The sequence below is a fragment of the Bos indicus x Bos taurus genome, chromosome 6 (assembly GCF_003369695.1).
Source record: "Bos indicus x Bos taurus breed Angus x Brahman F1 hybrid chromosome 6, Bos_hybrid_MaternalHap_v2.0, whole genome shotgun sequence".
NCBI classification, from domain to species: Eukaryota; Metazoa; Chordata; class Mammalia; order Artiodactyla; family Bovidae; genus Bos; species Bos indicus x Bos taurus.
Genome location: NC_040081.1, coordinates 103,851,743 through 103,863,064, shown reverse-complemented (window position 1 = coordinate 103,863,064; position 11,322 = coordinate 103,851,743). Strand labels below are relative to the sequence as shown.

General features: G+C 57.6%; 1 protein-coding gene and 2 long non-coding RNA genes across 3 annotated transcripts; 1 reads left to right on the top strand and 2 right to left on the bottom strand.

The window, feature by feature from the left end:
- The first annotated feature begins 406 nt into the window (after positions 1-406).
- MSX1 (msh homeobox 1) lies at positions 407-4,700 on the top strand. The gene is made up of 2 exons (XM_027545018.1): positions 407-1,104; positions 3,501-4,700. The coding sequence occupies exons 1-2, from the start codon at positions 636-638 to the stop codon at positions 3,941-3,943; spliced, it is 912 nt and encodes a 303-aa protein (XP_027400819.1). The 5' UTR covers positions 407-635; the 3' UTR covers positions 3,944-4,700.
- On the bottom strand, positions 2,303-3,494 carry LOC113894509. Its single transcript, XR_003511605.1, has 2 exons — positions 3,272-3,494; positions 2,303-2,790 (listed from the first exon to the last, which is right to left on the bottom strand). It is a non-coding gene; the product is annotated as an uncharacterized LOC113894509 (long non-coding RNA).
- LOC113894510 lies at positions 4,283-8,443 on the bottom strand. The gene is made up of 3 exons (XR_003511606.1): positions 7,181-8,443; positions 5,536-5,931; positions 4,283-5,002 (listed from the first exon to the last, which is right to left on the bottom strand). It is a non-coding gene; the product is annotated as an uncharacterized LOC113894510 (long non-coding RNA).
- Between the last annotated feature and the right edge of the window lie 2,879 nt (positions 8,444-11,322).

Sequence of the window (11,322 nt, the reverse complement as noted above, 5' to 3'; positions counted from 1 at the left end):
GGGAGGCAGGAGAGAAACAGGAAAGGAATAGAGAAAAAAAGGGAGAAGTTGGAAAGAAGGGAGATAAGGCAAAGGGAGGAAGGGGGTAGAGCAGAAGAGTAGCATAAAGCACAAGGGGAAGTCCCCCAGGAACACAAAAAAATAAGAGACCCAGGGGGACCCACACAGGGACAGGCGGCACGGGCTGTAGCTTGGAGGAAAGTTTTTCCGGCGCCCACTCCCCTCCTCTGCCCTCCTGGGGCCTGGGCCCAGCCCCACGCGCCCCGAGGCCCAGCGCGCCTCGGGGCAAGTCCGCCCGAGCGGGGCCCAATGGATCGCGCCGGACCCTCCCCCTCGCGCGCTGATTGGCCGCCGCCGCGCTGGCCTCGCCTTATTAACAAGTTCTCTGGGGAGCGGCGGCCCGACCCGGAGCCGGCTGGTGAGCCCGAGAACTCCGCCTGCGCGGCGGCGCCAGCGGATAACCAGGCCCGGAGCGCCGGAGCTGGCCTTCTGGGAAGGGGCGGGAGGCGCGCGCGGTAGAGCCCGCCCGGCCAGGGCCCCGGACGCTCCAAGAGGCCGACCGCGCTCCCAGCACGCCCGAAGCTCATGCCCGGCGGCTGGCCGGAGCTGCGGCTGGAGGGGTGGCCCGGCTCTGCATGGCCCCGGCTGCTGACATGACTTCTTTGCCACTCGGTGTCAAAGTGGAGGACTCCGCCTTCGGCAAGCCGGCGGGGGGCGGCGGAGGCCAGACCCCCAGCACCACCGCGGCCACGGCGGCCGCTATGGGCGCAGACGAGGAGGGGGCCAAGCCCAAAGTGTCCCCTTCGCTCCTGCCCTTCAGCGTGGAGGCGCTCATGGCCGATCACAGGAAGCCCGGGGCGAAGGACAGCGTCCTGGCGGCCTCGGAGGGCGCACAGGCGGCGGGCGGCTCCGCGCAGCCTCTAGGTGCCCGGCCGGGGTCGTTGGGCGCCCCGGATGCGCCGTCCTCGCCGCGACCGCTCGGCCATTTCTCGGTGGGAGGACTCCTCAAACTGCCAGAAGATGCGCTCGTCAAAGCCGAGAGCCCCGAGAAACCCGAGAGGACCCCGTGGATGCAGAATCCCCGCTTCTCCCCGCCCCCGTCCAGTGAGTAGCCAGAACCCAGGCTGCGGGGGAGGGGGCCGGCGGGGTTGTGGGACCCGAGGGCGCCAGGCCGCGCTCCGGCGCCTGTTTGTCTCCGGCGTCTGCGTACCTGCGGCCGGGTACCTGGAACCGGTGCTGCAGATGAGTGGTCGCGGAGCACGGGGCGGGGGGGCGTCGACGCCTCTCCCCACTCCCACCCAGGAAGAGGGTTCGAGGCCTGGCCCAGGCCCAGCTCTCGGTCCACCTTCTCGGGCTTCTCGCCTTGTCCAAGCGACGCTGCGGGTAGGAGTTCACTTGTAGGACACGGGTGTCTGGGCACCATCTCCTCGGGCCCCCACCAAACGACCCCAGGAGTCTCGGCTGGCTCCTCTGTCAGAGCCTAAGCCCTGTTACTTCGCCGTTACCCCAACGGGTGGGTTCGAAGAGTGCGGGACATCTTTCCAGAGCAGAGTTTCACTTTCTCATCGTGGAAGCCTAGTGCGCCCCCCTCCCCTTCTCCACGTCCACCCACCAGAGTATTTCTTTGCCCACTGTGTTTCCGAAGCTCTTGCAAAATCCCCCCTCCCCTGCCCCCTTCGTGTTTCAGGTGGATACTTGGTGCTCAGGGTGGATGGATCATGTAGGGGGAGGAGGCGAAGCGCTCAGGTTCCAGTGGAGGGGGCGGGGCACCAAGTCAATTAGTGGGAGGCGCCCCCTCCAACATGATCTGGAGCTCCCAAATGTCTCGGGCTGGGTGGTGCAAGCGGACTCCAGCCGCCAAAGACCCCTTTGGGGTCGTTCCGAGGCCTCGCGGGCCACCGGGCTTCTCTGCCCAGCGAACACACTCGGAGATATTTCAGGAGCACGGGAAATTCCCAAGTTTTCCTCGTTTCCTCCGATTATTTGGTGCGGCATAATAGCAACCCGAATTCAATGGCGTGATGCTGAGGAATGATTTTTATCGGGGGATTAAACGTCTTTGAAAGGCTAGCCCCTCCCTGGGCCTAATGGCCGGAGAAGGTGGCCTAGCGCTGGGCTGTTAACTACCGAAGGGTGTGACGTTTCCCTCGGCGCCCGCCCCTCTGGTGGCCCGGCGGAAAACGAGTCGGGGGCCAACTGCTTCCCGGACTCCCAATGGTCTCGACCAGGGAAGAAGGGGGGATGTTAGCACCAGTTTTCGTTTGACTCACATCCTGGTGGCCTGAGAGCCCAGAGGATCATCTTTTTTTTTTTTTTTTTAAAGCATTCCAAAAAGAAAATTGCATAATTAGGCAAAACCCGTCTGGTGAAAACATTCTCTAGATTTGAATTCATTTCTCCCCCAGTGAAGCTGCTGCGTAGGCAAAGCGTCCCTTCCAGGACTTAAGAATTCTTTTCAGGCCTGGGTTCTGACCCAAAGTCGGGGTGATCTCTGTTGTCCTGGGAATAATTGTGTTCCACGTTTTTAACTAGGCGACAGCTGCTGGGTGTGGCAGGCGTTGACTCGCCCAGCCGACCCTGTCCAGGGCCGCGTGAGCCCTCTGCCAAGGTGTTCTCACCGCCCATCCTTGAGGGTATATTTTGAAGCCATAAGTAAAAAGGCAGCTGGGTACCAGCAGCGTTGATCTCTGTGGACTGGAGCACTGGTCGAGGAGAAGCCATTGCATTCTGCCCATAACAGGCACACATATGAGAGAGACCAGAGGCCAAGGAGCTGGGTGTGGAACAGGCCTAAAACACAATTGGAACAATCATAAGAAAAAGCCCCGTTAAAAGCAAGCCCCAGACTGTGGCACATTTTTATATTTGAGATTCGGCTATGGTGTGACATCCGGGGTTGCTCCACCTCTGGTCAGCGAGGCCCGAGCTTAGAATAGGCACTAAGTCCTGCCCGACTCTTTGCGACCCCATGGACCACACTGTTGTAAGTGAAAGAGTGTGGGATTGGGAGATACGGATTTTCAGCCACAGAACGGCGTATCCCCAGGCGCTGAGCACTTAGTGGGCACAGATGATAAATGTTTAGCCAACGCCTAAAATTAAATATGATCTCGGGTGCAGGGCCTCTTTCTGCGCATTTCTTGTCCTGTTAATATCCACCCGTCCCAACCTGAGTGGTGGTGGGAGAAAGCCTTCCTAAGCAGCCACTTAGATTTAAGGGCTGTTTACCTCTTCCCAATTATATCTGGCTTTGAACACGGCTGAGCTTTACCTGGAAGCTTCGTTTCCTCATTTGCAAAAGGTAGACAAGAACGTCTATCCTGTGGGCCGGCGGTGGGAGCTGGAGAAGACATTTTCCAAGTGCCGCTCCAGGAGGGCGCCTGGCGCCGAAGTGCTCGACGCAAATGAATTGCGGGCGTTGTTATTATTATTCCCACTTCGGGGCGGATGGCGCTCCACTTTCTTAACCCTCTGCATTTCTCTCTCTTTCGGCCCCTCAGGGCGGCTGAGCCCTCCGGCCTGCACCCTGCGCAAGCACAAGACCAACCGCAAGCCGCGGACGCCCTTCACCACCGCCCAGCTGCTGGCGCTGGAGCGCAAGTTCCGCCAGAAGCAGTACCTGTCCATCGCCGAGCGCGCCGAGTTCTCCAGTTCGCTCAGCCTCACCGAGACGCAGGTGAAGATCTGGTTTCAGAACCGCCGCGCCAAGGCCAAGAGACTGCAGGAGGCCGAGCTGGAGAAGCTGAAGATGGCCGCTAAACCCATGTTGCCCCCCGCAGCCTTCGGCCTCTCCTTCCCACTGGGAGGCCCTGCCGCCGTAGCAGCCGCCGCGGGCGCCTCGCTCTACGGGGCCTCTGGCCCTTTCCAGCGCGCCGCGCTGCCCGTGGCGCCCGTGGGACTCTACACAGCCCACGTGGGCTACAGCATGTACCACCTGACATAGAAGGCCCAGGGTTGCCTACCTAGGGTGCCAGCCGATCCCTCCAGCAAGCAACAGGAGCCTTCCCACGAGGTGCTCCCCTGTTCAGCACCGCCTGGCACCTTCTCTTTAACGCCCACACTGCTCTGGTTTGTCCTCCGTTGCTACCGGAGTAAACTCTCTGAAGTCTGATTCCCTACCCCAAAGTGGCTGGGAGGGCCCCATGACGCTCTTCTAGAAGCTAGATCTATCCCTTCGAGTTACAGATGGGGGAACTGAGGACAGAGAGGTTTCCAAAGGTATCCACAGTCCCCAGCAGAGTTAGTGGTTGGACCAGATCTAGAGGCCGTGCCTCCTGCGTGGCTGCCTCCTGTCCTAACACCTGGCAGGAAAAAGCACAGAGAAAATTCATGTTTGAAGATTTTGGAAATGAGAACAGTTGGGGAGAAAGAGAAGAACTTTGCAGGAGAGGCAGATCCTGGGTCTTGCCAACAGAAAACTTTAAAAGAACTTCAACAGTAAAACATTTGCTTTTTTTGGGGGGGGGGGGAGTGATACACAGATGCGTGACAAAGGTAGGTTGAAGGGACCTCTCTCTTACCAGTACCAGAAAGAAATTGTAAAATAAAAATTAAAAACTTCTGTTTCTATTTAACAGTACATTTGGGTGGCTCTCAAGATTCCCTTTGGAAGGGATTGTTGTAATATACTGTATATTTGAAATTTTATTATCATTTATATTATAGCTATATTTGTTAAATAAATTAATTTTAAGCTACAAGAAATTTATCTCATTCGTTTAGTCTTAATTTTACTCCTTGCCATCTCTTCAGGTTTGGTTGCTTTTCAGTTTGGTGGTAGTTGGTGCCAGCAACTTTTCAAAGGTGACAACAATATTCAGGGACAGAGGGGTTGCCTTTTTGAACACACAGGACAGATCTGCCTTAGCAAAGTCAAGTGGAGAATTGAAGCAATTACCTTGGATAATTAGGCTCAATTTTCCAATTCACTTTAAGCTGAAATCGACACTTGTTCAGGCGATCCATAACCGAGTCTTTTCTTTTCTCTCCCCTTTTAACCCGTCTATGAAAACAAAGAGAATCACCCAAATGGTTTGATGACTGCAGACAGCTAATCCAGACAATTCCCACCCCCGCAAACCTGTTTTTCCCACAGGAGGCCAGGTGGGGGATGGAGAGGCATCCTTACCCTTCTCTTAAATCACCCGCCGCTGTGGCCAGTGTAGACGCAGTTTGAGGAACTAATTTTGAGGCTGCCAGAATGTGAGTGCCTTCACACTCCCTATTACGACCCCTTTAAAAATTGTTTGCTGAAAACGCAGGGCAGCCATACACTAAGCGCCGTGGGGTGTCCTTTGCATGAGGCTTGCCTACAAACTGGGTTTTTCTTTCATATAGTAGGTTATATTCAGGCTACCAGGAGAATATATTTGAACAAGCGCCAAGTTTAGCCTTCCGGGGGCAATTTTGCTAGCATGTTGAAGGCAGAAAAGGATCTCTAGTAAATAAAGCCTACTATGTTCCAGGAGCCGCTCTGTTCTCCTTCGAGTTGGGGGCCCTGACTTAATTCTCACCAGATCAGGGCTCCCCGCTCACCTCCACCTCTGTCCGGCTGTGGGGGCGTCTCCAAATTTCACGACAGGGCAGCCCCGGGCGGCCTTTTCGAGGAGGAAGCCAGGAGACCAAGGGCTGTCAGAACCCGAAGTACCTGACGTTGGACACGGGGAGGGTAGACATCTCTGCAAATAAGAGACCGGCTATGGCGTGGGGAGGAAACCTGGGGCTCACTACGCGGTTTCTAGCCCCAGGCGGAGGTTGGCCTCGGAATTCCAAGAGAGCTCGGGGTGGTTCGCAGCCACCCAGGGCGGGCTCTCAGCTGGTGCCGGCGAGTTCCGAGGTACCCTGCGTCCTGGATCCTTCGATCTACGTAGCTCTGACAAAGGCTCTGTCCCGCGGATGGGGCTACAGTCGAACTTGTCACCACTCCCTTCCCTAAGAAAAGAAAGTTCCAATGATCAGGCAGTCGGGGGTGGGGGTGGTGGTCTCCGGCCTCTGGGTCAACAAGCATGGCCCGAATTGGTCCTCTTCATCCCCAAGAGAGGGGAGTGATACTTAAAAATGTCTCAGACTCCGGCGCCCACGCGGCCCCTTAAAAGCGCTTAGGTACATCACTATTTCTTGCAGACACGGAAAGAATGTTTACCCCCCGTATAAACTCAACATCCCGAGTGACCTCGCGCGGGACACCCGGGCTTCCACAAATCTGAGTTCCTTTCTGAAACTCCCCCGGCCACTCTCCTATACTGGGGGTTTGTACTAAACTTTTCAGAGAAACCCGTTGGTTGATGTCCGCTGCCTGACTCTGCGTAGGGAAGATCACTCTATTCCTCAGTTTCCTCATCTGCGAAATGGGCCTGGGAATCCTTCCCTTGTCCCCGGGATTTTGGGGACGTGTTAACGAGCTACTGCGCGGGAGGGCGCCCCGGTTATGTCGAGCAGAATTGAATCTTCTCAGCTCACGGTGCATCGGCCACACCGGAATGTTTTCCACGCGTGTGGGAGAGGGGAATGGCAGGGCGGGATCGGGTGTCTCCCGCGGCCCGAGCTCACCGGCCTCCTGGCTCCTCGAAACTTGGCAATTTAGGGTCGAGGCAAACTTAGAGCTACATAATTGCAGTAATGAGCAACGGCTCGAGCTCGGCAGACGCGCAGAGGCTCCAGCCTGGCGGTAGCTGCAGGCGAGGCGGGCGCGCCCCCATCCCCCACTCAGAGCCTCTGCTTGTTTGGAACCGACCGCCGCCCTGCGACCCCCGCCCGCGCCCGCCTGCGCGCGCGCCCCAGCCCTGCTGTGGGCCTTGGGTCTCTGTTTCCTTTCACTCCTATGTCCCCAGTTTTCCCCATTTTTGTTTTCTTTCGTTCAGCCCCTTCTTTGCACCGCTTTTTGCTTCTGGATTTCCTCCCTCGATAGGGCGTGCACACATAAGGTGCTCAATAAATGGTTGCTGGATCAGGAGGGTGCTCTGCTCTGGGGTGAGGACCTGAGACAGATTCAGCTGGGTCCGGCGGGAATTCGAGGCGAGGTGGGGGCACTGCCTCCCGTCCAGCCCAACCCTTGGAACGCAGTTGCTTGTTTATCAAGTGAGGACAGAGTGGGCTGGGGTTCCCGCGTCCGGTCCTCTACGGATCAATTTCCTTCCCCGGCAGGAAACTTGGGATCAATCACAACGGAGTCGCCACCTACCTCGTTTAGAGGTTGTGATGAAGGAGGAGCCAGCGCTTAATGCAGCCTACTGTGTGCTGAAATTCCGGAGGGCACCACCTTCTCTACGCTTCCCAACAAATTAAGATTTTTTGTTTTTTTAAACAAGGATCCAGAGAGGTTACGCGGTTTTTTCAAGGTCACACAGCCAATAAAGGGGAGAGCAGGGATTCCGAACACAGATTCCACTCGGGGATCCACGCTTTTCCGGTACTGCCCGGCTCCCTTTCGTTGAGGGTCCCACAGTGCCGGGCCAGCAATTTGGGTCTGGGAAAGCCCGCCCCTCAGAACTCGGGCCCTGGCTCTCCGAATTTAACTCCTTCTAGCCCTGACCCTTGGGGATCAGGAGGGACACCTCACCTGCCCTGCACAATGTCTGTGAAGGCGTTTTCGTTGTGTTGGGGAGGAGACATAAGTCTCGGTCAGCAAAAACTCCGCTTCTGACCGCTCCGGCGAGACCAAAGCCCATGGCGCGGAAGCCAGTGAACTGAGATTAGGGGGCGGCAGGGGACCTGGGACGCTCCTAGCTGTTGTTGCAGGTCGGCGGGGCCTGGGCGGTCAGGGACTCTGCGAGGCTGGAGAGGGGCTGGAGAGCGCGCGCTAAGACCGCCTGGTGCGAGGGTTCCCTTCTCCGCTCTCTGACCCGCGGCGGAAGGCCCAGCTAGCTCAGGAGACTCAGTGAAGACATTTACGAAGCACGAGGCCGGAGCCTTGAGTGCGAGTCCCACAGCCCATGAGGCTGGTCCGGGCCGCGCACCGACCACTGCCCCTGAGTGACCCCCGGCGCGGAGGAGAGGCCGCCCCGGCCTCGGCAGGCGCCCCGCCTGGAGCCCTCGGGGGCGCAATGGGAAGCAGCAAGGAGAGGCCGCGGCCGCCTTTCAACTTGGCGGCTGGCGCCGGCCTGGCCGAGCCCCCGGGGCCGTGCGGCCTCCCCGGCTCCGTCCCCGCCCCTCTCAGCCGCTCACACCGCGGCCGGGCAGGGACACTTCCCCAGCCCCGCCGCTGGCCGCCCGGGGAAACACCTTAACCTTCCCTCCGCCCCTGGTCCATCCTCCAGGGCACCCCGGCGTGCTCCCCACTCCAGACTCTGGGATTTCCTGCCGCTCCACTCAGCTCCCACTGCCGCACCCCTGCTCCACGCCTTCCGCGACCCTCTCATCACCCGGCCGGCCTCCTCCGCAGCGCCCTCCCGCGGCCTCGGGGGCCCACAGCCCCTGCTCTGGCAGTGCTGGTTGCTGCCTGACGCCCGGCTAGGCGCCCTCGGCGATAGACAGCGCCTGCGCGCGCGCGCACGCGCGCAAGCATACGCGCAAGCACACACTCAGACATACAGCACAACACACATCTAACATACACAGAACTGACCCATGCAAGACATGTTACAACGAACGCTGACACCCAACACACATCAGATCAACCTTCGTCACACACACAGACAACTCGCACAAGTCACCAACCATGCACACCCAGCACACGGACCCACACAGTCAACAGATACACACCCAAACAGGACTTGCCAAACACATGCGATGCAACACCCACAACCAACCCACGCAGACACCCAACCACGCAAAATCAAAGACGCTGCACACTGTGTGCACACAAAACCAACACACATACTCAACCAAGCACACACAGCACACAACCAACACCCAGAGTCCCAATGAACAGCCCCAACACTTCTAAGCTGTCCTCGAACGTCCCTGCAGGAGTTCTGTCTCTTTGCCCCGGTGACTCTGATATTTACAACGTAAAGGCGGCAGGGGAGACCCATTGATAGACACTGACTGGGGGGAGATGAACTGAGAAATGAGGTACTGAGAGATGTCCAGCCCACAGAAAGAGACTTCAGGCAGAGGCAAGGCACTAGGAGATTGGCCCACGGGGCGGGGGTGGGGGGCTCCACAGGGGAAGGGCATACACAGCTCTGAGCACAGCGGGTGAGAACCGGGTGGGGTAGATCCGCTGCGTGAAGGACAAGGTGCGGGGGGCAATGTCCGGCGCGCGTGTGCGCCGGATCAGTTCTGGGACGCAAGAGGTTCTCCCGGGAGGCATCGAGAATGCCAAAGGGAGCACCGGGCACTCCCTGGAACCCCGTGGTGACTCCAGCTCTTCTTCCTCCTCCCAGGGGCTCCTCCTCCGGAACCCCCTCCCCTAACCCTTCTTCTCCCAAACCGGCTTTCAGCCTCCACAGGGTCTCCCTGGAATCAGACCCCACGCCCTGCTTGTGCTCAGAAGAATCCAGGCTCAAGATCTGAAATATCCGTTCAGCTGCCGCCCCCCTTCCTGTCCCCAAGCGAGAAGGTGGTGCTTCTAGAAGCAACAGCCAGTTTACCGCTGGAATCAGACCATCTGGTGTTAGGAATCCCGGTTTTGGTACTTCTTAGCTGTGTGAACTTGGGCAAATTTCATAACCTCTCTGAACCTGACTTTCCGAAAAAGAAAGTGCGGAATGCGGCAACAATCTCTTTGAAATATTTTTGGTATAAAATGAAAGAAAGTGTTCTGTGAGATGCTGGGCACTGCCGGCAGTTACCCTGGATTGTGAGTACCTAAAAGAGGTGTGTGTGTGTGTGTGTGTGTGTGTTGTACACACTTTCCTAGATACTCCAAGAGTCGGGGCTGACGACTCAGACATGGGGGGCTGAAATCCAAGTTCATGCTTTTCTGGATGATGAATTCTAGCAAATTAATGCCCCTCTTGGAACCTATAGAATCAGCCCCTAAAGCCTGCCTGTCAAGACCTAGAACATCGCAGCGGAGTGCCATATCGACCTGTTTTTGCGAGGAGTAAAAGCGAATTCAACCGCCTGCTCTTAATTCGGGGGGCCTGGCTGGACAGAAGGATCGCCCCGACCAGAGACTCCGGGTAGGTCAGGGCAGCCCAGCCCCGCCGCGGCCCCCTTTGCTGCCCATTTTACAGACCAAGAAACTACAGCTCCTGGCGGGCGCCGAACGGTGGCTGGATCGCAGTCTGTTGCAGTGGGGCCGCAGGGGCTGTCTCTTCCACCCACGGGAAGCAGGTTTCACAGACGGACGGGACTGTGGTCCTGCTGGAGTTCTCCGCGCTTGGCGCCGAGGCACCGTGCGCGCACGCGGGGCGCTACAGGCTGCACGTGCCGCGTTGTTTACCCGGAACGAGGCGGGTTAGGTTCGGGCAGGTGGGGCGAGACCTCAAAGCCTCCTCTGCGCGGGGCCGCTTCCCTGCCTCCCCAGCAGGGCACCATCCGGACTCCCAGGCGGTGAAGGCTGAACTCTACGTTTGGGGATGCTATTTGAAAAAGATACCTAGTTTTCTCTCTGATGACCCCTCCGCTGTTTCTATTTCCCAGTGGCAGTTGGGGCTCTTCCACCAAAGAAACGTCCAGTGGCAAGCCCACACGGGACTCCCCTCTCAGATTCTCCGAGCCTCAGGCTCCATGTCTGCTAAATGGACACAACAGTGACTCCGTGGAGCTTTGGAAAGAGTGAAAGGAAAAGCGCTCCTCCCAGGTCTGTTGGTCTAGCATGTCACCTGCGCTCCCAGGCTGGAGATGGAAAATAACCGCAGACCTGTCCTTCCTGAGATAACTGAAATTAACACGTATAGAGGCCTGGCACGTATAAGGACCATTCCAAGCGCTCCATGTGGATCATACCAAGGAATCCTCACTACTGGGACAGCACACAGTTCTGGTAGCCCCATTATAGACAAGGAAACTGAGGCATAGATTGACTCGGGAAGAAGCACAGAGATAGTGAGAGCTGAGCAGAGCTTCTGTAAGAGGCAGGCTTTTGCTGGGCGCTGTCACCTACCTTTTCGCTTCTCTGAGCCTCAGTTTTCTGGTCACCAGAAAGGAGTCATGTCCAGACTGATGCAGAGGAAGCTGGGGTGACTTGAACTAGGACGTCTGGAGGACACACGTCTGCCCGTGTCTGGCTGGTCTAGTCTTGCTGGTAGCCTCCTCAGATGCTTTGGCCGCCGACTGAAAGACATGCCTGCTTGGATTCCCCAAGGGCTTGGAGGGTGGTCCTAAGGTGTTGAGTGAGTCTGAAGCGGCAGGAGTGTTCTTTTTGCTCAGTGTGGTGCTCTTGCCCTTAGATGCTGATGGGAAGGATAGAAGATTCTGAACCCTCTGTGGATC